This window comes from Carettochelys insculpta, chromosome 18, assembly GCF_033958435.1.
Source record: "Carettochelys insculpta isolate YL-2023 chromosome 18, ASM3395843v1, whole genome shotgun sequence".
NCBI classification, from domain to species: domain Eukaryota; kingdom Metazoa; phylum Chordata; order Testudines; family Carettochelyidae; genus Carettochelys; species Carettochelys insculpta.
The window spans coordinates 4,690,132-4,714,205 of NC_134154.1; the positions used below are offsets into that span (position 1 = coordinate 4,690,132).

General features: G+C 41.3%; 3 protein-coding genes and 1 long non-coding RNA gene across 4 annotated transcripts in view; 2 read left to right on the plus strand and 2 right to left on the minus strand.

Moving 5' to 3' along the window:
• Window positions 1-7: 7 nt before the first annotated feature.
• On the minus strand, window positions 8-6,617 carry GATC (glutamyl-tRNA amidotransferase subunit C). Its single transcript, XM_075013005.1, has 5 exons — window positions 6,322-6,617; window positions 5,402-5,452; window positions 3,578-3,744; window positions 2,634-2,737; window positions 8-2,301 (listed from the first exon to the last, which is right to left on the minus strand). The coding sequence occupies exons 1-5, from the start codon at window positions 6,478-6,480 to the stop codon at window positions 2,243-2,245; spliced, it is 540 nt and encodes a 179-aa protein (XP_074869106.1). The 5' UTR covers window positions 6,481-6,617; the 3' UTR covers window positions 8-2,242.
• TRIAP1 (TP53 regulated inhibitor of apoptosis 1) lies at window positions 6,502-11,177 on the plus strand. Its single transcript, XM_075013007.1, has 2 exons — window positions 6,502-6,785; window positions 10,327-11,177. Exons 1-2 carry the CDS (start codon window positions 6,639-6,641, stop codon window positions 10,408-10,410), a joined length of 231 nt encoding a protein of 76 aa, XP_074869108.1. The 5' UTR covers window positions 6,502-6,638; the 3' UTR covers window positions 10,411-11,177.
• Window positions 11,178-15,412: 4,235 nt separating this feature from the next.
• COX6A1 (cytochrome c oxidase subunit 6A1) lies at window positions 15,413-19,273 on the minus strand. Its single transcript, XM_075013006.1, has 3 exons — window positions 19,117-19,273; window positions 17,080-17,219; window positions 15,413-15,662 (listed from the first exon to the last, which is right to left on the minus strand). The coding sequence occupies exons 1-3, from the start codon at window positions 19,217-19,219 to the stop codon at window positions 15,576-15,578; spliced, it is 330 nt and encodes a 109-aa protein (XP_074869107.1). The 5' UTR covers window positions 19,220-19,273; the 3' UTR covers window positions 15,413-15,575.
• A 193-nt stretch (window positions 19,274-19,466) lies between these two features.
• Window positions 19,467-24,074, plus strand: part of LOC142022702 (uncharacterized) — a 31,932-nt gene continuing 27,324 nt past the window's right edge. Inside the window, exon 1 of the long non-coding RNA XR_012648024.1 lies at window positions 19,467-19,548. This is a non-coding gene — a long non-coding RNA (uncharacterized LOC142022702). The remainder of the gene's footprint in view (window positions 19,549-24,074) is intronic.

Consider the following 24,074-nt stretch of genomic DNA (forward strand, 5'->3'; position numbering starts at 1 on the left):
TGTGTGGCTCAGCCTGTTGTGTAGAAATATATTTAAATGTTTTAGTAACTCACAAGTGGTGATGGTCTTTTGTATAATTAGAAGATCACTGCATTAAAAGGAGATGGGAGCAAGTGCAAGCAACTCTTGGTGATTGTGGAATGCTAGATGCCTAGATGTGTACTGAGAGAGTGTTTCTCCCTTCTTGCAACATCAGAACAGTGTACTTCAGAATGGCAGGTAGAAGAGGGCTAAACTGCCTAAGGACATGTGCACACAGGCAGTGGTATTAAGAAGTTGACTTTCTCCTCTGCAATAATTTAGTGAAGGAAAAAAAGGAAAATTATAGTTGTTCTATAGCACCTTTTTCAGGTGTGCTTTATGCATTTGTCAAATACCTCTTAGCCTGTGCAAAAGTACTACTTGTTTTACAAATACCTAAAATTACAGTGCAGCCAGAGCAACATATATGAAATCATGGAGTCCAATAGCTTTTGGCTGCTCTTCTATACATTAATAATACAGCACTTTTCAGCAGTAAATCTCACAGTGGCTTACAAAGGAGGCTAGTACCATTATCCCTATTTTACAAATAGTGTTTGTGGAGCACAGGAGGGAAATGACTTGGGTCAAGGTCACACAGAAGAATAGTAGCAGAGCTAGGAATAGAACCCAGATTTAATGAATACATTCCAGTGCTCCAGCCACTAACCTACTACTTCTAATGGAGATGGTCTCTTGGACCTCCTGGTTTGTAGCAAGGGTCAGCAACCTTTTCCCAGCTGAGTGCTGAAATTTGACCTTTAGACCTCTATGTATGGTCCAAGTGCCAGGGGTACTTTGTAAAGTCACCAATAGTTCCTACAAGAGCTTCATTAATAAATAGGTGGTGGTTGGTGCCATTAGCTGGTCTTTTGTTAACCCACAGGCAGCAGGGATAGGGGAGGAGGGTTGGGCTGAGCTCCTGCCTTGTGGGCTACTCTTGGCACCCATCCCAGCAGTTGCTAAGTCCTGGTTTATAATATCTACCTGGGCTACAGAAGCTCAATAGACTGTTTAACTTCCTAAAATTCACTATGGGTTCTGACCAAAAAAGTTATTGTGCATCTTCATTTCATATCTGACTGCAGAAGAAATTTCTATCTTAATGCAGTGGCACATTTAGAATAAGTGATGGTTGTGCTGCTTCACACTGATGGAAAGGGTTAGCTCTATGCCTGAGAATTTGAGCAAGGAGCAACTGCTATGCTTAACAGCTTTTGTATCCTGTAAAAGTGCTTTTAGTGGTGGATGCACACTGGCAGGATTACTGCAATTACACATGCTATGAGGAAAGACCATAATGGTGGAATCCTGTACCAGCTCACCTAGCTATCAGTGTGGACAGAAAGCAGTGGGACTTCATCTGTATCAGGGCAACTGGTCTTTTGAATACACTTTCATAATAAACCTGGACTCTATCCTTCCAGTTATCTTGCTGAGGAGTGATCTCCCCCCTAAAGCCATTATTACACATAATCAAGCATATTTCTTACACAATTTAAATACAAATTTAGGTATGTAAATTTACAACTACAAAACTGGATGAAACACTGAATAGAGTGCAGTGTAGAGGGATGTGGAAAAAGGCAGCACTGACATATACCTGGTAGAAGCAAATAAGTTCATAAAGATTGTGCTTATTAAATCAAGTGCTTTCTTAGTCTGCAGGGAATACTGAGCCCATATACTTAATAGGAGCAAAAATAGTTTTATGTAGCATTGGCCTGTGTGAGACTTTAGGTAAGTACCAGATCATTGAGTGACAAGGATTGGAGAAGCTTCCAATGAATCTAGGCCCTGGAAAATTCCACTGATTGTGGTTAAGTAATTTGATAGGCAAGTAAACCACCACCAATCCCCCTCTCCCTCCAAAAATACACAGGGCCAAGGTAGGCAGTTGTGTCTAGACTAATAACTGTGCACAATATTTTCAAGGTTGATATTTAGTAAGCTTCAAATACAAACTAATCAGTGGCATTGAGCTCAGATTTCTAGACATGTAAATAAACCCACAGCTGTAGCTTTGTGTAAGCTAGAAAGATACACCAAACCTTTAATTTCAAAGCAATCTTACAGAAAGCCAGGTAGAAAAAATAAATTATATGCATGTAGTACTCTTCAGATCTGACAGCTGAATCAAGATGCTCCTCAGCTATGGTTGCAAGGACAGCCGTTGTCACAGATGACTTAAAAGCTGAAGCGTTATTCCAGACCTTGATTTTCACTTGGAGACATGCAGAAAACTATCTCGCTTCTCTAGGTTTGGTAGAGGGGTGTTACCTGATTGCAAACAAAATACAGTGATAGTATGAGACAACTACAGGTTGCGTAGAAAGAATGATTGAGTAATTTATCTCTTGGAATACATCACACGTGCAACAGCATTAGGGTAGGATAAATCACTTTTCTTTCTATGCTACTAGCCAAATAATATCAAGATAGACGCCAGTGTTTCTCCATGGGTGGCCAAAGCTTTCATTGCCCTCTTATTATCCTGCTGCTGGCCACTGCACATGAGCACGGGAAGGGCATTCCATTGTGGCAGATTACATCTCAAGCCACCCACCTGGGCTTTGTGAAGTACAAATGAGTTATATTTAAGAAGGTTGTACCTTGTGGGGCTATAAAATATTCCTCAACTGTTTCTCTGGCATTTTGCAGCAGCTCCTCAGTGCAGTTGCCTTCTGTGATGTTATCTTCTCTGAGATACAGACATCTGAGGAGCAGAGAGACTACCAATAATTTCTAAGTATGTTCTTTGCTAACTAAGTACAAGAGCATCTTGTACAGGAGATAGTCATGTCCCTGGAGCCAGGGGGAAATTACTTGGTTCTAAACCAATGAATTTTTCAAACTTGCAGTTCAAAATGGCACTGGCGTGTCTTATGTAGCTCGTTACTGCCAGTGGAAGGTGGGTGAATAACTTCCCTCCTGCTTCTCCTTTAGCTCAGTTACATGGTCAGGTTCTACATACAAGCATACAAATGAGCTATTGTAAACTACAGTGAAACCTTGGGAAAATTTCCCAATGTCCTCAAATCAACAGGAGCTTCAGTACTGAGCTGTACATGGACTGAAGTGCTGCACTGGACTTAACTGCTCAAGATTACTGGCAATACTTTGTAAAAAGTTGAGGAAAACATATGTGAAAGTGTACAGTCAAGCAGACTTCTTGACCAACCAAAGCTGCAGAAGTGGCAACAATACAAAGGAGGCAGCCTGTATATTGAGAACAGCAGGTATGAGCACATTTGAGTGTAACTGAGGATCTTGTTCCAGGGCATTTGCACAACAGCACGTTCTGACATGAAGAATCTGTATAAAGTACACTAACAAATTGAAATGCCTCTGTTTATGCTTTTGTGCCTAGTTCAGGGACGTTACACAGACACTTTTCTTCCATAGAACCACACTGAGATAGAACACTAAAGTTTTTGTTGAAAAGAGACCAATTACATAGCTGGGATGATCAGTGAAAATATTGCTTCTGTTGAGACTATGCATGTTAACTAGGAAAAAAAAAAAAAAAGGCAGGTCACTAGCTATGATTTGTTACCTGTCCTCTAGTACTGAATCCATTGGCTCTACCCCTTCTGTATTGACAGCATGAAGTTGATCAGCAAACTGGATTGCTTTCTCCAGACGTTGTACACCTTCCCAGTTGCGGAAGTCAACTAGTGCAAGATGCTCCAGGTGATCAAGCACTTCCACAGTTACTGTTTTCTGCAAAAATAAGAAAACAGACACAGATCTTGGTCCTGGAAGGAAACTGCCACATTCTGTTGAGTTGGTGTGGGCAGAGATGAGTAAGCTATGACTATCACTGCTAAAATTCTTTAGATTAAAAGCATTTATTAAAAAAACCACCATTTTGTTTATATTTGAGCCTGTTGATTTCTTTTGTTGTATTTTATATTTCATCATCTGGTTCATGAAACCAGATTAGAAGCTCCTCAAAAAACACACTGACAAGTAGATACAGTAGAGTAGCACAAGTGTCCAGCTATTTATATGAAAAATTATTCCAATATCTTTCAATACCTCCCTTGGTTTCTAATAGAGGTAAGCCAAAAAACTGTAAGTCTTATCATTAGACAACACCACAAGGTAGCTGACTAGAATAGTCTGTCAACATTTCAAGACTACTGTATCCCTTTCTGGAGTCTGATTTGTCTTGAATACTCCCAAGTGTCACCTCACAAATTATGTGCATACAAAATCAGATGTAAAAATACAAAAAAGTGTCATACCACACTATTACTGAAAAATTGCTTACTTTCATTTTATGTAATTGTAAAATACATCAATTGATATATAAATATTGCACTTACAGTTCAGTGTATCATATAGATAGAAAATGACTTGTTTATGCTGTTCTATGTGAAATTTTAGTTTGTACAGACTTTGATTGTGCTGTTTATAAGAGAAGTTAACCAGTAACCCTCCCCCTAAATGGATGAGGCTTACTGGTTAAAGTTAACTGGTGGGGGCTGGAGCAGCCTCCTGCCCACTGTGGACTGGACTGGAGCAGCCCCAGTACATAGCAGCCTGGGGCATGCTGCAGGTGGGACTCTCCAGCCTAGCCACCTCCCTCCCCAGTCCTTTCAATTGGTTAACCAGTGAAACTTAACAGTTAACCAGTTAACTAATTTAACAGGATTTTACATCCCTACTTATGTAGCTTGATGTAAAACTAGCCAAGTATCTAGATGAAATGACATACCCCCTGGAAGACCTCTGCATGGCCACAGCTGAGAACCACTGAGCTAGAGGAGTCCAAGACTGTCCACATTTGCACTTGCTTGACATAACTTTTGTCATTCACAGGTCCTTACAACCCCCCTTCTCCATAAACCAAAAAGTTTTATTGTGGCATGTGCATGTGTGAACACTGCTTTATCAACAAGAGCACTCTCCTTCTGACAAAGCGAAACCTGGTTGTTGTGGTGGAAGTATTTTGTCAGCAGAAGTGTCAAGAAACAGTGTTCACGTACTGACTTTTAGTGACAGCCTTGTGAAAAGCATACCCCTAGGATAAACAGCATAGACATACCCAGAGAATGCATTACCACAGCTATGATGACCTATGAGCTATCATGAGGACACTTAATTACACACTGTCCCATGACATTACAGGTTTAATTTTTCAGTTTAATTTGAAAATTAATGACAACTTATTTTGTTTAGCTCTGAATTCCAAAATGCACTAACATAGCAGCACATCTAGGTATAGGGTTTAGAGAAACTGCTATGAGTTTTAATTTGGAAAGGGTATAATTAACTTTACCAGTATTTCCACTCAAAGCAGTAGTTACCATCTAACAAAAGAAAGTTACGTTGGCCAATTCTGTGTTTAAATATTTTGGTGACTTCATCGTACCTGAGGGAGAGGTCTCTGTTCCACATGCTGCCATGTTGGCTTTTGATAGACCTAAAGTGGAAGAGGAGCAGCAGTAAATATCAGCAGTTTGAATGTTATGGGTGAATAATCTCAGATCGTAGATGCACGGGCTGAAATACTCAAATGGATTCTATTTTAGGGGAAAATTAGCCCAAATCCACAAGTACAAAGAAATAAAATTGAATTAAGTGATGAATCAGCTGATGCAAAACAAAATATACCTTGTACTTCTGTAGCACAGAGCATCTCATTCTTTAAACAAATGGAAGCTTACTGAAATTGTGACTTGCTAAAGGGCACATAAGGTTGTGATACACAACCCAGAAGTCTTAATTCCCCATCATATACTTTAAGCCTTAAACTATATTTGCTGTCAGAAACTTGCTGAATTTACTATTATCTTATTCCTGATTAATGTAAAAAGTGGATTATATTTTGTAATCTATTGTTTTGCAGCTCTTAAATTGAACTAATAAAAGTTGTGAAAATTGGATGTACCTAGTCTCTTTGCTGTATTTGTTTGTGACGATATATACAAGTGTAACAACTGCTTGGATCTAGCTTCTTGCATGTAGCTTTGGGATTCGTTCTGCTCTGCAAGTGCAGGGGTGACCTTTCCAGCGTTATGTACCCTGTGATGCTGGACTCCAGCCTGTTAACTAACCCCTTTTTACCACTACTCCGACGAGGCGTCGCTGTGCGGCTGGCACTGCCTTTATGGAGCTCAGAGGAGGCACTCGATGGTAACGTCCCATCCAGGGCAGGATTCCCGATTCTCCCCCGCTCCCGGGGTGCTTATGCCCCCACAGGTCTTGGCATAAAGCCCGCAATGGATGAAGACCCCGGATGAGCGGGCCCCGGCCTTCCCTGTGTGGCAGCAGGGGAAAGAGGTGTCTTACCCGGTCCCTCTGTGGCGGGTCCGCCGAAGCCCGGTGCCAGCCGTCGCTCCCTCCCGAAGCGGCCTGCGTGAAGCGGCTGCCTGAGGGAAGGCCGCCCCCATGCAAGGTTCCTCCCGAGAGAGCGCCCCCAATGTAGCGGCCGAAGCGCACAGCCCACATCAATTTAATTGCCCCCTCCGACTTCCAGATCCTAGGCCTCAGCGGGGCGGCGGATATGCGCCATCGCGCTGCGCGTCCCGGCGTGCCACGGAAATACGGCCGTTGGGAACGTCACCCTTGCGAGCGAGCGAAGGAGCTGCAGGGCCTGTGGCTCCGTCATGAACAGCGTCGGGGAGGCGTGCACGGAGCTGAAGCGCGAGTACGACCAGTGCTTCAACCGCTGGTTCGCCGAGAAGTTCCTCAAGGGGGAGAGCTCGGGGGACCCCTGCCTGCACCTCTTCAAGCGCTACCAGCTGTGCGTGCAGGTGGGGCGGCCGGGGCTGCCTTCGGCTTCCATCTCTGAGCCGGTGGGGGGCAGTGAGGGGAAAGGTGCCCCCCCCCCCCCCAACCCCGCCGGTCCTCCACAGAAACAAACCCTGCCTCGGGCGAGCTGGTGTTCAGCCGCGCCGTGCTCTGGCAGCGTCTGCCCTTGAGCTGGGCTAAGCAGGGAGGATTGATTTAAATCTTACGGGTTTTTTTATTTTCCTGGTTACGTAATCTTACGCTTTTTTTTTTTGTTTAGTTACCTTTTTTGTTTTAAAAACATTTAATTTGCGATCCCTTGTCTCTGCTTTTACATCTGTTAACCTTTAACTGGGTGTTAAAGGGAAAGGGTACTTCTCGCAAAACTGTGAATGCGATATTATGAAAAAAGTCATCTTGAATGAAGTTGAAAAGAAGATAGTTTTGTATACTAAAATTGTATATGTTTCACTATTAGGGACTGAGTAGCTGAGGTTCCTGATTGTCTACTTAGCATAGTTTCATTGACATCTATGTGTTACCTACATGTGTTCTGAAGTCTAGAAGAAGATCAGACGAAGATAACATGAGATGCTCTGGGTAGAGAAAAAAGGAGTTAAAATGGGAGACAGTATGGGACTACTATAGATCACCAAATCAGGAGGTGGACAAGCCATTTATAAACCAAGCAGACATCTCCGTAGCCAGAACACAAGATCTGATAGTATTGTGGAACTTTAACTACCCAGACATCTGTTGGAAAAGTAAGAGGGCAAAGTAAAAAACTTCCAATAAGTTACTGGAAATTACAGGGGACAACTTTTTATTCCAGAAAGTAGAGGAAGTAACCAAGACAGTCATTTTAGACTTTTCTTCTGATTTAACAAGGAGGAATTGGTATCTGAAAAATAGATTGTAACGAATGAAATTGGCCATGAATGATAGATTTAATTATTCTAAAGCAAGGAAGGAATAAAAGCGGCAGAAAAAGGACAACACACTTTAACGAATAAGAACTGTTAGGTAAAATCTCATAGGAAGAAAATCAAAATCCCAAGGGTGTATAGGGTGTTGGCATTTTCATGAGTGTTGGCAGTTTCTCCAGGAGACAAACTGTCCCGTGTCAAGGAAAATTGGGAAGAAAATTAAGAGGCCTTATGGCTTCATTAGGAGCTCTCTAATGGCCTGAAAATCTCAAGGGAATCCTTTAGAAAGTGGAAACGTGGACAAATTACTAAGGAAAGGTGCAATGAAACACACACAAGCTTGTAGAAACAGAGTCAGAGTGATTAAGGCACAAAACAAGTTACACCTAGTAAACTCAGAAGGCAATAAGAAGTCCTTTAAATGCATCAAGAGTTAGATAAAAGGAAATGTAGGTCATCTATTCAGCAAGGGAAGAGAGCAAATAATAGAAGACATCAAAAAAGCTGAGGTGTCTATTACCTGTTAGGCTTCAGTCTTCACTTAAAATAGGGTTTATAGTGACTAAATATGCAACACAGTATTAACAACAGACTGAAAGACATGCAAGCTAACATAGTGAAAATATCAGGTTAAAGACTATTTAGATAAGTTTGGTGTATTCAAGTCCACAGGGTATGATGAATTTCATTTTAGGGGACTCAAAGAACTAGCTGAAGCAAACACTGAACCATTGGCAATTGTATCTGAGAACTTCTTGTGGAACCATGAGATCCCAGAAGGCTGGAGAAGTGCCAACAATATCATGTAGTAAAAAGGGGAACAAAGAGCAACCAGGAACTGAGCCAGCCATTCTTTGATACATCGAAAGATACTAGAACAAATTTATTAAACAATCTGTTAAGCGCATGTAAGTCAATGGTCAGAAATAATAGACTGGATGGATTTGTTAAGAAAAAAATCCTGCCTCTGACCAATGTAATTTCCTCCTTTGACAGGATTTTTGACCAGGTGGATGGGGGAAAGTAGTAGATGTGTATCTTGATTTACTAGGCTGTGATGCAGTCCTATATGACATTCATGAGCAAATTAGAGGGAAAATGTGGTCTACACTAAGTTACAGTAAGGTGGGTGCAGAACTGGTTGAAAGACTAATCCAAGTTCTTATCAATGCTTCGCTATCAAACTGGGAGGGCTTATCTAGTGGGTCTGAAGGGATCAGTCCTTCCTGAATCCACTACTGTTAATTATTTTCCATATATAACTTGTGTAATGAATTGGAGAGTGCTTATAAAAAATTGTAAATGACAACAAGCTGGGAGGAGTTGCAAATACTCTGGAGGACAAGATTAGAATTCAAAAAGACCGTGACAAATTAGAGAATTGGTCTGAATTGAACAAGGTGAAATTCAATAAATATAAGTATATAGTACTTCATTTGGGAAGGAAAATCGAATGCACAACTGTAATATAGTATTGCTGAGAAGGATCTGGGGCTTACAGTGGATCACAAATGTAATACATTCCAACAATGTGATGAAATAAACAATTACAAAAACAGCCAATATAATTTGGGGATGTATTAATTGGAGATATGGGAGGCAATTGTTCTACTCTCTTTGGCACTGTTGGGACCTCACTGGAGCACTGGGTTCAGTTCTGGATGCTATACGTTAGGAAATATATAGATAAATTGGAGAAAGTCCAGAGGAGTGTAACAAAAATGATAAAAGTTTGAGACAATCTAACCTGTGAGGAAAGGTTAAAAAAAATTTGCGTGTCATGTTGAGAGAAGACAGGTGATGGTGGTGGGGCACTGATAAGACTTTCAGATATGTTAAGGGCTATTACAAGAAGGATGGAATTGAATTATTCTCCATGTCCATTGAAGGTCAGGCAAATGATAACGGATTTAATCTGCACTGAAGGAGACTTAGAATAGATACAGAGAAAAACATCAGGGCACTTAAAATGTGGAATAGGCTTCTAAGAGGGAGTGTGCAATCCACCTTACTGGAGAGTTTTAAGAACAGGTTGGACAAACACTTTGTCAGGGTGGTCTGTGTTTACTTGGTACTAGCACAGTGCAAGGTGCTGGACTTCCGTATTTCAGATTTCTTTCCTATATTTGTGATATAAAACTGCCAGTGTTCCTTAATCTCCCTTGTAAATCTTAATTACAATCACCTTTACTTATGTTCTTATTTGGAAATGTGAATATATAAACATGTAATGATTTTCCTCCATTTCATCTACATCTCTCTTACATGAAGCTTTACAGACTATTATTGACAATCCATTTGGAAGCATAGGCAGTCAGGGTTTTTGTTTCATTCATCTTGTCAATTTTTTTCATGATACTTCATGAAGACTTCATCTTTTGTCTTGGTGGTTCTGCTCACAGCATTAACGCAGCTTCGGGTCCTTCTAACTTCTTTCACTCACCACACCAGGTATATTTCCTCCAACATATTGATGAGAAGTGTTGGTCTAGGGCTTGGATACATTTAACTGAAGCAATCTTGGATACTTTTCATATTATGTTTGTAGTTTGATCTTAAATTATATCAGGCAGTGAACATGTTTCCATGCAGCATCACAGAACATCATTAAAACAAATTTGCTTTTGTTTCCTTCTAGAAAGCTATTAAGGAGAAAGACATACCCATTGAAGGGCTGGAATTCATGGGCCCCAGTAAAGGAAAACCTGAAAACTCCTCCTGACCTTATTTGGGCATGTTATGCCACTACAATGACCTTCTGGAACTGAGAAAGGAACCTCCCAAAGACTAAAAAGATGGCCTTGGATTATCTGTTTTCTGCCTGGCTTCTTACGAGGCAAAGGATCTTTCTGCCGGTTGTGTGGCAATTACTGTTTCAACTTAAATGAATGTTCTTGATCTAGCATCACGCAGTGTGTGAAAAGCCTTTTTATCAAACTGATCATAAGTGATTGTAGTCTGAATGGGACTATATATTGAAAAGGGTTTAGATGTTAGCTGATCTATGATCAGTTTCTATTGCTTTTTTATTTATATAATGTTAGAGGAATTTTAAATGCTGAAATTAATGTGAAAAGAATTAATTAGTGGCATATGCTGTTGGATTTTATTGGGATAGGGTTGATTTCAGTATTCCTGCAAAGTGATGTTACAGCTTTGCTTCGTATAATGCAACTGCAGTGATAGCATAAAAGTACCACTTTGGAAGTTGCAGTGTTTCTTTTTTTTGTTTGAGTACACAGTGTTATTTTAATATCAAATACACATGAAGCAACTGTCCAGTTAAATCTAGCTGTAGCCTTTTAAAATGCGAAGGGCCCAGCCTGTCATAGAAGTGAAGAGTGACTGACATCAGAAGGTACTTTCAACAGTCTCATGCAGACAGGTGAAAGGCACTGACAGTATATTGAACTTTTCTCTCTATACTGCTGAAATGTATGTTGCCACATATAGTTTTGAGTGATTCGATTACACTTCAGTTGTCCTTATCCTACAGGCACACTCTCCTCTGCCCCTGCTCCCAACTATATTCCATAATTTAGCTTAAAAATCATCAAGTTAGATGTCATCTTAAGTTAGATATTTAAATTAGACAAGGGGTTTCTGCTTTGACACCCTAAACAATACCTGACGGTCAGTTAGAAATTTCTGCCTTGTAATAAGATATTTGAAAGGAGAGGGAGAAATGCAATTTTACAGTATACCCTGGTATGAAAACTAGGGTCCTAAACCAAACTTTAGCTGACTAGAGTCTGATTTCAAGAGTTATTGAAATTTTATTGAGTAACATCAGGAAAAACTGAGCCATGATCTTAGTGTAGCATGCAAAAGGTTAGTAAAGAACTAAATGTGTTTGTTTTAGACTTCTATTTAGTCCTCTTCCTTAAAGCAATGCACCTTGACTTCTACAATTCCTACAGAAAGTTACTTTTTTTTCTGTAATGAGGCTTCTGATGGTGGCTTTTAACTCAAGTCATCCTAAAGACTACGAAGAAGAAAGCTTCTTCCCACTCCTTCCTCTCTATACCTCCTGGAGGTCTTCAAGAACAGAGTTTTTTTTTTTCTGCAGACTTTAATGTAGCTGGAGAATGAGAGATGGGTGACACAGAACAGCACTTTTTCCCCATCCTATGAACCTAAGGTTTTCAAAAGGGGTGAAAAAAATCTCCTCACAGACATATGAATGACTTGAGGGAGTCTCTTCCCCAAGACCCCATCATGAGCACTAACAGCAGTTGAGTAAGTCATGAAAAGCATCTCCTCTATTGATGTTGCTTCTTATCTCCACCAATGCGTGTTAAAAAACTGTTGGCATTCTTTTTGACCATAGGAGGGTATTAGTCCTTAGAAATGAGTTAATTGGTCAAACAGAAGCTTTGTTTTTCTATGCCTTATACAAACAAAGGAAACCTTACTTTTTGTAGACCACAAGAGAACTGCAGCTACTGAGCTCTGGTGCAGAGGATTGTGTGACTTTTTGCCAACAGGTGAAAGCAAGCTAATCTCCTGGACTTCCTAGGGTCTGTAGTGCTTACTATTGTAGGTTAGCCTAGAGTTTGCCGAAATTGTTTCTATCAATCCTTAAAATCATTAAAGAAATTTGTATATATAACTTCAGTAAGATTAATATTTCAGCTATTTAGTTGCTGTTACGTACTATTAAACTCCCAGAAAAAGTTAAGGTTGCAGTTCTCAAAGTCCCTGCTACACAAACTCCTCTTAATGATGCTCTGAGAATAGCAAACTTCTATGAGATCAAGTATTCAGAAGTATCATCCCTGTGGCCAAAACACGATACTTCCAGAATCTTGTGACTGTATGTCTATACATAACACCCACCCTGAAAAAAAATTAAGCATAGCACAGGGGAGCTATTCATTCCCACTGTCTTCAATACAGGGCATTCAGCTTCATGCAGCAACAATTTAAATGGAATCAATTTGATCTGGTAAATGAACACACTTCTCTAAGGGCTTGCCTAGACTGCAGGGAAAATCAGCTTGTTATGGTTTCATCTTCTGGAGTTTGACTTCACAGCTGGTAGAGACAGCTGAAATCAAACTCTCTGGAGTCAACAGTGGACCTCTGTACTCCTTGTGATAGCAAGGAGTGAGTGAGGTTGATGGGAGAGTTTCTCCTGTTGACTTCCCTCTGTGTGGATGGCCAGGTAAGTTGATTGCAGATAAATTGATTCTAGCTGTACAACTGCTGTAGCTAAAATTGTATATCTGCAATCAACTTACCCACCTAGTATAGACCAAGCCTAAGTGTTATTAGAAACCACACTGGCTTATAGTTAAGCTTCCTACATCCACATTGAGTGATAAAAGAATATTTTAAGCTACCAGTAAATATCAGGCACTGGTATATGAAACAGCCAGTTTTCTTAGGAGCATGCCATGTGAGGGAGGCATCTTTTGGGGCAGAGGTAGCATTTGGAAATACTGTCTGACTATATAAACTTTTAAGGCTAATGTGCGCTTCAGTCCCCTGACTGTAGCTTGCATGTCACCTCAATGAAGGATGGGCAGAACAGAGGCAGTTGTAATAAAAATTCTCCAACTCTGGGGGGGGTGGGGCAGAAATAAAAAAAAAAAAATTAATTACAATATTTGAGCCAGAAGGTGCCTTATACTGAGGTTTAAGGTAGGGGGAAGCTTGCTTTTACCAACCACATGTATTCTAAGATGCTGTGTGGACTGTAATAAGTGAGATGAAATAAATACTGTGAAATGGGGACAACATGTTAAACTCTTTCTTGTAATACTGATCATTTGCCATTCTCCTTCTAGATAGAAGATTGGAATAGCTGTGGCTTTTTAGAGGATAGTATTGATCCCTGAGCAGTATACATTAACTTTCCACCTTACAATAGTGGGAATATGGCTTCTATGAACTTGTAAAAATAAATATGCTTATCTGGGTTAAGGAAAAAGCCTTCAGTCCCTACAGAACTTGGTTTCTGGCCCATATTATTGTTTTCATACAGCTGTCTTTCAAAGTTTGCTGCTAGACTAGTACTAGCCTATGTGTGAGCTTTTAACGTTCTAAAGGAAGAGTAGTAAAATAAGACTCTGCTGAAGTGGCTTAAGCACAGGAAGCTTGTCAAACAGCCTTTGCTCCACTGCATTATCTGTGCAGCAGTAGCAGCACCACACCTGTAATCTAGGGTTTTTGTTTTTTAACTTTTTACCACACTATGGCTGTCTACACTAGCCCAAAACTTCAAAGTGGCCATTTTGAAGTTCACTAACACAGTGCTGAAATACATATTCAGTACCTCATTAGAATGCCAGCAGCCACAACACTTCGAAATTGACAGGGCTCCTTTTCCAAAGGACCCCGTCAACTTTGAAATCTGGAGCTTTTTTGAAAAGGAGCCCCATCTGGATGAGCTGTGCAGTGGTGAGCCACGTCAATTTTGAAGTGCTAGCATTCTAATGAGGTGCTGAATATGTATTTCAGCGCTTCATTAGTACACTTCAAAATGGCCATTTGCATGGCCATTTCGAAGTTTTGGGCTAGTGCAGACATAGCCTGAATGAGGGGGGCCTGTTTGTGAGAACTACAGGGACAAGGAGGCTTCATCTTTACCTGAACTGAATCATCTGAACTACAGCAGATAGTACTATGTGGACATAGTTGAGGCAGCTGACTCCTATACAAAAGTAAGTTGTCATCTCAAGCTCTGTGGGGTCACTCATGTATTTATGGTAGAATGAAAATTCTCCTGCTTTGGAACAGACAGACAACTGATTGGTAGGGAAGTTTCTTGCACAGGTGTTACTGGTTTGCTTTCCAATGAACAGCTTAGTTATGAATTGGCAGAGCACCTCACTCAATTTGGCATAGTAATAGCATTAGATTATAAAGCCCTTTGGTAAAATTACATAAGATAGAAGGTGTGAAAAGTACCATCATTGGACACAAAATTCATCAGGATGCTACAAGAAGAGAACTTGGCCACAAAATAGGAGTACTACAGCTGGGGAAGATAGTGTCTGTCATACATCTTATGGGGACTTTATTTGCTTATGGATGAGTTATGTTTCAGTCACCAGTGTAAGACTGCACCTTCCTTTAAAGCACTAGATTAGATGGACTACTGCCCTCCTATGTGAATTCCAATTAACCAGATGCTAGATAAAATTAATTAGTTACTGAACTGACATTTATACTCGCTTCCAATATAAGTTGTTTACATGAACCCTAACTGATCTCCCTTCAACCTTTCAGTGAATATAATGTAATTTTAGAGCCAACCTGGTGCTTGTATTCAAGTTTTGTTTTCTAGCACGCATTCTTATGACTAGTCTGTTAGGCTCTGCCCACACAGGCACAAATCTTCAAAATAGCCATATTTCGAAGATTACTAATGAGGCGCTGATTTGAATGTTCAGTGTCTCCTTAGCATTAGGATACTTCCGGCCGCAGCACTTCGAAAGCACTGCTTTTGAAAGCATGTGGCTCGGAGCTGCTACATGGGGCTCCTTTTTGAAAGGACCCACACCTTTCAAAATCCCCTTATTCCGATCAGTCCATAATGCAGCAACCACTCTTACCTCTCAATTTTTGGTTAAAGTAGTTAAGTAGCAATTAAACCTTTCACTACACTATTGCTTAAAAAAAAATCCTTCTCTCCTCCTGACCCCAGTAGAATTCTCTAAACAGGATCTGAGACTAGACAGAGGACTTCCAGTTCTTTACAAAGTTCCACACACAGATGGTAGGATAGGATTTATTTATGTTAAGTGACCTCCCCTTCAAGTACAGGGCTAAAGATCATAACGCCATTTATAACTTGACAGCACAAGGAATGCAGAATATTATTTAGATTGAAGGTCCCATACAACGTTCTGGTCCAAACTGCTGTTGTGGTCCAAGTGTTCAGTGATCATCTTCATAGCCAGTTGGGAGAGGATTAGTATGAGGATTATGAAACAAAGTTTTGTTCCCATCTCCCCATGGGAAAGGCTGTTGAAAGAAGAAATTGCTTGATAAATCTGTTAAGGCACAAGAAGTCAATGTCTAAGACTTTTGAACATATTAAGGAACATGAAAGCTGGCAGTTAGTAAGCTGAAGATGAAAAATTTGTATACACCACTTGTAATGATAGCATTCAAGAGTTCTTCCGTAAAGCTACAATTCTACAGATATCCACTCAGTACTGCAGTTCTTCCAGTGTGTACAAACAACTGTGCCAAGTAGACACACAAGTATGGGAATGAATTTGATTTACAAGTATACCAAAACAAAATGTAATCCATATTATAGGTTGGACCTCTATAGTTTTGACTTCCCCAGCAGGAAACATCTGTGGTCTGACACTCCTTTGGGTGCACCAGGGGTGGAGCATTGCCAGAGCAAAGCCTCACAGCTGGCAGCAGCAGAGAGACCAACACTGACCTTCCCTGCTTCAGCACTGCTCAAGTCCCCAAGGTGCCAGACCAAGGAGGTACCACCGGTATTCAATGAAGTAGTAGAGGGAGCTTATTATATAAATTGTTTCCACTTAAAACATGAGACTCAAGAATCAGAGAGCCCGCGCTTACGCCACATTCAGAGTCTTTCATTAGTAGTCCTGTAGCACTTTATAGACTAAATGGATCTTTTTGGAACATAAGCTTTCGTGGGCAAAGACAAAGTGGGTCTTTGCCCATGAAAGCTTATGCTCCAAAATATCTGTTAGTCTATAAGGTACCACAGGACTCCTTGTTATTTTTGAAGATCCAGACTAACTCAGCTACCTGTGACACTTTTCATTAGTAGTTTCTGCTAGGGATGCCAGTTAATTGATCAGTCTCAGAGGGGTAGCTGTGTTAGTCTATATCTGCAAAAACGCTGAGGACTTTGATGTCCAAATCAATCTGTTAGTATCCGAGATGCCACAGGACTCCTCATTTCTGTAATTAGTTCATGTTACTTTAAGGGTTCTCAGTAGTTTTCATATCAGACCTCCCTTCTCATTTAGCAATCTGAGAAAGTTATGGTGATTGCAACCTGACACGTGTTTGTGACCTCTTGGCTGAGAGCCCACCCTCTCATTCATGACAGTCTTTTGAGCTGCATGGGGGGGGGGGGGGGGGGGCAAAAAAATATTTACAACCAAAAAACTTTGACATTTATACTTTCTTATTCTCAGGCATGAATTTAAGACGGAAAGAACTCCACATCTACATACAAATACCTCAGCTGATGGTCCTAAAGATCTTCTTTGCCTTAACAAAAATGATCTTTTGATTTGTGGCATGACAAATACACAGATGGTTTCCTATGAGTCAGTTCCACCAATTATCACTTATACCTACTGCAGTAAAGGCTGTAACAATTTTGGAATAAATAGTTAAGTGATGGGAGGAGAAAACTGCATCTTTAAAATGTTGCACATACCTTGGTCCTGATGCGGAGGTGAGCATAAGGAACAAATTCTGGTCTTTCATGCTCATGCTGCATCTTTAAGTAGCAGTTCAGCATGCAAACGCCAACTCCAGGAAGAGCAACCAAAAAAGACAGGATCTTCCATGTCCGAGCTAATGAAGTAAATAGGATACTATGAAGCAACTCAACGGAACAGGTAGTCAAAAAAACAACAAAACCACACATGACATTCCATGTAAAATTTCAAAAGATGTTTTCAATTAAAATAAATATTCAGAATATAGAAAAATGCAATTTTGTTTTGTCTAATTTGAGGTTTCAACACAATTTTTTAGTTTTCAGATTTTATATGAAAGCAGTGACATGATTTCACTTGGCAGCTGGTATACTGAAAAATTTTATTTTGAACAAGTTGTCCAAAACAGAAATTGTATCAACAACATTTTGAAGGTAAGTTTCAAAGTCTTCAGGTTCACAGAAAGTTGATTTAATCAGCGTTTTGATAGAGCGTTAATATTTTCTGATCAGCTTTTGTTAACAGTAACTTCTGAGACAAACAGCAGGCTTCTTATAGTGCACGAGCTGCCTGAATATTTCCAGTATTTGTCGTCATCATCAATAACCGTGGGCTCAGCACCCATTGGTGTCTGATGCCTCTTTCACTATTTCCTTCCATCTTTCCCTGTCCAGTGCAGAGTGGCTTAGTTTCTGTAACTAGCTCCGCACCAATCTACAACATCATCTATCCATTCTCTGTGGGGTCTGCCTCTCCTATTCGAGCTGTCCATTATGCTGAATACTAGGGTCTTATTTTTCATTCATCATTCATTCTGCAGCTATGTCCAAATAATTGTAGCTTCTGTTTTATAACCTTCTGCAGCAGTAACAGGGAGAAAGCCATGCTAGTCTATATACTATCAAAACAAAAAACAAAAAAAAAGCAATAAAGTATCACTTTAAAGACTAACAAAATAATTTATTAGGTGAGCTTTCATGGGACAGACCCACTTCTTCAGATCATAGCCATACCAGAACAGACTGGTATGGCTATAGTCTGAAGAAGTGGGTCTGTCCCACAAAAGCTCACCTGATAAATTATTTTGTTGTCTTTAAAGTGCTATTTTACTACTTTTTTCTTCTGCAGCAGGTTCTCTTTCGGCTGTATCTTCCTATATAATTCCTCAGTGGTGACCTTCTGCATCCATCCTATTCTCAGAATCTTTCTATAACAACTGCTTTCAAAATGTCAATATTCTTCTCGGTATTTGTGCTGCGCTAATTTAGTTGACAAACCCTTTCTAAGGCAATAGTTTTCAAACAGGACTATTAATGTTCTAGAAACGCTTTTCTTATCAGCAATCTGATGCACTTAAAGAGGAATAGCTAAGGAGGAAAGAATTAGTTATATAATGCATTGTATTCTCAGTGTCTTTGCTCAAAACAGTCACTGCACAAAAGTTAGACTCTTGTGAAGTAGCCCCTTCATTACCTTTTTGTAGCCTCACTGGCATACGCAGTACCTTATAAACACAAGCTAAAGCCCAAGTTCACATATATTAGGGTCTGTATATGTAAATACGTTTATGCCAGAGCAATTACACTGATCAGTGCAAACCTTTGCACCAGGGAAGGCTTCTCAGATATATTTGCAGCGATATAATCACCTCATTGCAGTCCCCCTGAGGCATGCTCTTTTGACTTTTACAGTTACCATGGGAGCAAGACATAAGCGACATTCAGAGACACCCTCCCACCCCCAACCGCAGGGAAAGAGCAGACTTGGGGAGGGACACGGAAAACGTGTCTCCCCCGCACACTGGGAAATAACCCCGGCCCAACGACTTCAACTCGAACGGCCTAAGCCTGTTCCGCTGTTGCCTCGGCCGATCTCCCTGGCCGCAGGGAGGAGAGACATGGATGCGCTCCGGGGTCAACGGGCCCAGCCCAGAGATCCAGCACAGCCGCTGATAGGCTTGGCCTGCGGGTGCTTCGCTCAGCGCAAGGTCACCCGGTCATTGCCAGCCCTCCCAGCCGCGGCTCCGCGGTTACCTGCCCCGGCCTCCCCGTGAGCTACTGCCGACATGAGCCGACCCATCGAGGACCGGGGAACGCCAGCACGGAGCAGCTGGGAGACTCTTGCCAGCGCCGCCATCTTCGCTAGTTTGGTAGCGCTAGCAGCCCCGGAACAGGCGACAGCCTAACCGGAAATAGGCTTGAAGACGGTAGCCTGTGCGGGACACGCCGGTTCATTATGTGCATGTCCTTGAATCCCGGAGCCTACTACTCCCAGAGTCTCGCGAGAATTGGCTCCAGAGAGCATACGTCCTCCTCCAAGCATTGCACTGCACTCTCCCTATTGCGCATGCACCAAGAAAGGGCTCACCTCAGGCATGCGGCGCCTTTGGCGCCTCGGTACCAAGCCGCCATTTTAGACGTCGAACGGTTCCGGGCCCCCGCTGAGACCGACTCGCTCCGCTCTGGGTACTCAGCTAGATGGGCAGCGTCCCCAGGGGTGTAGCGCTGTTGAGGCCAGGGCTAGACCCGGTGGGGCTCGTGGAGTACCTGAAAGCGGGCTGTGGGCAGCGTGTGGCTCTAGGGCAGGAGATGTGGGTAGCGAAGGAGGCTGCTAAGGGAGGGAGGAGGTGTTCTAAACCTGCCTGGGAACAGAAGCGAAGGGTATGTGACTCCAGAACAGCACTGGAGGGTTCCAGGGGAGCTAGAGCAGAAGGAGAATGTGACTCTGGGAGCTGCAGGTATTACTAGGGGGTGGTGGATGAAGAGGGTCAGCAAAACCAGACTCTTGGCTCTGGCCAGGCTGCTAGGGTGACCACGTGGCCCAATGGCAAAAATGGGACAGCAGCCTCTGGGGATGGGGTGCTGAGGTGATCAAGAATAGATTTGCAGCCATAGAATGTAAATGGCTATGTAGGCCTTGAAACGTCTTCTAGTTGTGTCCTACGTGTCTCCCCATGGTCTAGGATCATGCTAGAGGCAGTTGAATTTGGTTTCTTTTTTTGGACTATTTAACTTCACTTGAGGCTTCGTTGATTGATTGATTGGTTATCCAGAGGGGGCACCTTAGAGACTGGATTTATTAATGTCAAATAAAACCCCTGAACGAAGTCCCCAGAACCCTTTTTTTTCTTCTTTCTCTGAGGTTCTTTGTGTGGGACCTTTGCGGTCAGTTCCCTTTATGGTCAGGTGTTCTCTCAGCCCTTCCTGCCCAGAGAGCTTTTTTCATTCTGTAATTTCTACCACTGCTTCCTGAGCCCAACCTCCTCCCTTCTTTCATGGCAATGTCCTGATTCTTTTGTACTGAAATCACTTTATTCCTCTCAGATGCAGCTCATCCCTTAATAAAGGTTTGCATAGCCCCAGGCTCTCAAGCCTACAGGGCAAGCAATCCTATTACACACTCACACTTTTTTTTTAAAAATATGTTATTAAGAGTTTGGTTTATTGACTACAAGTGCAAAAGATATGGGTTTAGAGGTTCACAAGAGGAAAAATAATCAGAAGAAGGTAAAGAGAAGAACAGTGCCTTTTACCTCAGTAGCTGCTGCTGTTGAACTAAATTTAAAAGAGAAGACCCATTCTTCTCTGTCTCCCTTCCCCACTTTTGTATTAAAATTTGAGGGCCAAATTTAGGCCTGTTATAATTGCATTGAGCAATAAAGTCAGAGGAAGTTGTGTCTGCTTCCCAGTGGCTGAATTTGATGTAGACAGTATTGTGTGCTTAACCAGCACAGTTCCAGGGCTCTCTTATGGTAGCACAATTTTATAGGAGTCTGGCTAATGCCCAGGTGACCTCAGGGAGAAGTCATGTAAACAGAGTGAGTACATTTTCAAATATTCATTAACTCTAGGAAACGGAGAGGATTGTTCTGGATGGCACAAGTAGCAACAGAGAACAGGTAAGTAGAGAGGTTGGGGAGTTCAGGCTCAGGGCAGCAGCAGGGTTTGATCTGTGTGTGAATGATGGAAAAGGAATCAATTTTTCTACCCACTTTGAAACTTCAAATGGAGAAGAAAGGATGCTCACTTCCTAAGAGAAAAAGGTGTTGTTGATATCTTCTCAAGAAAGTCTGTCACAAGGGATGGGGTGTAGAAAGAAAGAACCATGAGCAGCAAATGCGCAAGCAAATTTTGTGAAGTTATTACAGAATAGTTCCCTGGCTGTGTTGTATGTAAGTCCCTGTTTTTTATGCTTCTAAGTACATTGCATCCCACTGTTTAATAAACATTAAAGACTAAAGACTTGGGCCCTGATTCCGTAAAGCATTTATCCACCCGTGTAAATCTTTGCTGAATTAGGATGGGATTATTACATGCTAAAATTCTTAATGGATATGGAGCCTGTATATTGCAGCTCCTCCAGTTACAGAGAACTCTCATTTGATTTCATTTGGAGTTCAGGATGTGATCGGCTTGCAAGATCAGGCCCTAATAAGAGGATTTCAAATTAATGCTTTTATAAGCAGAAGGTACATATTGTGTAGCATTTAAATGAATAGACCGAGATAAAGTGTTTTTTATTATAGTTATAAAACAAAATACCATTTCTGTAGCAAGTTCCAGATAGACCATACATTCCTATATTCACAGCAAGAGAAAACAAATGTAAACAAGTAACAAGACATCTGTCCTTTCAAACCATACCCTTGCTAACATCTAGGTTTTGGCTATACAAATGGAACAGACTGAACAAATTAAAAGGAGAGAAAACAGAAAAGTGAATTAAACAAAACAACAGCAAGTTGCTTTGCCATGTCAGAGTATAAGCATAAGGTGGGAATGTTCAAAGCTGCCGTACGCACCAAAGTTTCATCTTAATGCTGTGCACAGAGTCCTACGCAACCCCACAACAAATTCAAGGACTTAAGTGTGCTCTGGTTTCAGTAATGTATGTTGAATCCTGATTGGAATGAAATTTAGAAACACTTCTATGAAACTTTTAAGAAACACTTGAGTGCTTTCCTGTTTCAGATCTGAGTGGAGGAGGGGGCAGGAGGGACTCATAGATACTTTGGGCCATAGAAGTAGAACTCTCCTATTTTCTTCCCTCTCATACCACTCCCAATGTTAGTTTTCAGGGTTTTTATGTAGAGATTTTTTAAATTATGTTTTGCAGTGTCTGTGTTGATGTACACCAATATTTGCAAATGGAAAAGTGGCACATCATTAATAGAATGTAATTAGTCACTGTTCATTATTGATATCTTCCCTCATTAGTCACAGGCTTTTACCAGTTTTGGGGGTTCGCATTTTCTTTAACTGGCGGTTTCAGTCATTTGGCATTAGCTGGGTCAAGTAACTCAAACAGTTGCGTATGGAATAAGAACTCTTTCGCTTCCAGTTGACAACTCTTGGCTGGCTTGTGTGACAGGTTTGAGGTTCATCAATTCACTGTCTAGTGAACACCACAAAAACTAACCTGTTCTTGGCGCAGATAGTATTTAGCACCTTTATGTATCTAGCAGAAGAAGAATTTCAAGGAACAAAGAATCTGATCTCCTCTCCATAGCTGGAAGTGATCTACCCAGTCCAGAACAAACATAAAATGGAGGGATAGTTAGTGTACTGGTTAAAGCAAAAATCTAAGAGTTTGGGGTTCTATTGTCTATTTCTGTCTCTGTGTAATCTCTGTGTAATGTGTCTCCTCCATTAGCCGAAGTCAGCACTGCCTTTAGAAGATTGACCAAACACCTATGGAATGACTATGGTGTTAAATACCATACCAAGGTAGCAGTTTATCAGGCAGTTGTCCTGAATATCGTGCTATATGGCTCAGAGTCGTGGACAATATCTCACCACCGAGTTTTGAAACTTGATCAGTGCCATATGCGATGTCTGAAAAAGATTGCCCACCTGAACTGGTGGGACAAAATTCCTAACACAGAGGTTCTTAATCTGTGTGGTTTCATGGCCATGGAAGCAATGCTTCTGAACAGTTTCACTCTATTGGTCATGTTGAGAGGGTAGATCATAGATGGATACCAAAGATAGTCTTCTATGGCCAACTTGCTCATGGAAAGCCCTCTACTGTCCATCAGTATAAGCGCTATAAAGACATCTAAAAGGCCAATGTGAACTTCTGTGGCATATCTCCTAGTGATCTGGAAATTCTAGCTCAGGACAACTTGTCCTAGTGGTAAACCAATTGTCCAGGCTCTCAAATGCTTCAAGACTCAATATATTCAGCATTACAGGAAAAGCTTAGGATTCAAAAAGAATGTACAACATCCACAGTTGGTTGATTGTTGTGTGACATCTGTAATTGGCTCTGCTAGTCAAGGGTTGATTTAGTCGCTCACCAATGGCATGGAAGATGAGATCAGTCAATTGACACAGTCCATACACACCTCTGACTAATTTTGGGCAGATCCCTCTGGGCCTGGTTGCTCTCAGATAGTTTTGCTATTTAGTTTTGTCATTTCTGATATATGCTAGTAAAGCTCTAGGATAGCGAATATGGGTCTGTCCTTCTGTGGCTTAGCTACCCTGAATCAGATTCACTAGCATATACATTGTGCTTGTTTTGCTCCATTGAAATCTATGTATTACATTGATTTAAAACTGAAGCATTGCAGCAGTGAATCAGCACCTTTCTCTTTCTGAATGAGGATGATAGTTCTTACCATAATTATTAAGGATGTTGGGAGATTTAATGGCCTGATTTCCTTTTTCACAATGGGGTAAATCAAGAATGACATAACTGAGTCATAGATTGCAAGGCCAAGAAAGACCAGTGTGATTATCTAGTTCTGTGGCCCGTGGGCAGGTGTGGTTTGCTTGGGTTAGCCCTCAGTTGTCTGCCTGACACTTTATTTACTTGCGCGTCCACAGGTTTGGCCACTCGCAGCTCCTGATGGCCATGGTTCGCTACTCCCAATTGCTGCAGAAGAAATTTTGGTATGTGAACTGTGGCATATACAGATGTGCACCACCAGTAGAAACAAGTGTGGATGGATGGGGGCAATCTGCTAATCAGCTGGGCAGCATTTGAT

Bases quoted from the DNA above. Each gene is read 5' to 3' on its own strand.
- GATC (XM_075013005.1), bottom strand. From the start codon at position 6,480: ATGTGGGCTGTGCGCTTCGGCCGCTACATTGGGGGCGCTCTCTCGGGA. The intron at 3,745-5,401 runs GTACGATGAAGT...TTATTTTTGCAG, and splicing joins AACAGAGACCTCTCCCTCAG to AAAACAGTAACTGTGGAAGT. The intron at 2,738-3,577 runs GTAACAAATCAT...TCTGCTCCTCAG, and splicing joins GATTCAGTACTAGAGGACAG to ATGTCTGTATCTCAGAGAAG.
- TRIAP1 (XM_075013007.1), top strand. From the start codon at position 6,639: ATGAACAGCGTCGGGGAGGCGTGCACGGAGCTGAAGCGCGAGTACGAC. The intron at 6,786-10,326 runs GTGGGGCGGCCG...GTTTCCTTCTAG, and splicing joins GCTACCAGCTGTGCGTGCAG to AAAGCTATTAAGGAGAAAGA.
- COX6A1 (XM_075013006.1), bottom strand. From the start codon at position 19,219: ATGGCGGCGCTGGCAAGAGTCTCCCAGCTGCTCCGTGCTGGCGTTCCC. The intron at 17,220-19,116 runs GTAACCGCGGAG...TTACTTCATTAG, and splicing joins TCACGGGGAGGCCGGGGCAG to CTCGGACATGGAAGATCCTG. The intron at 15,663-17,079 runs GTATGTGCAACA...TTCTTTCAACAG, and splicing joins ACCTCCGCATCAGGACCAAG to CCTTTCCCATGGGGAGATGG.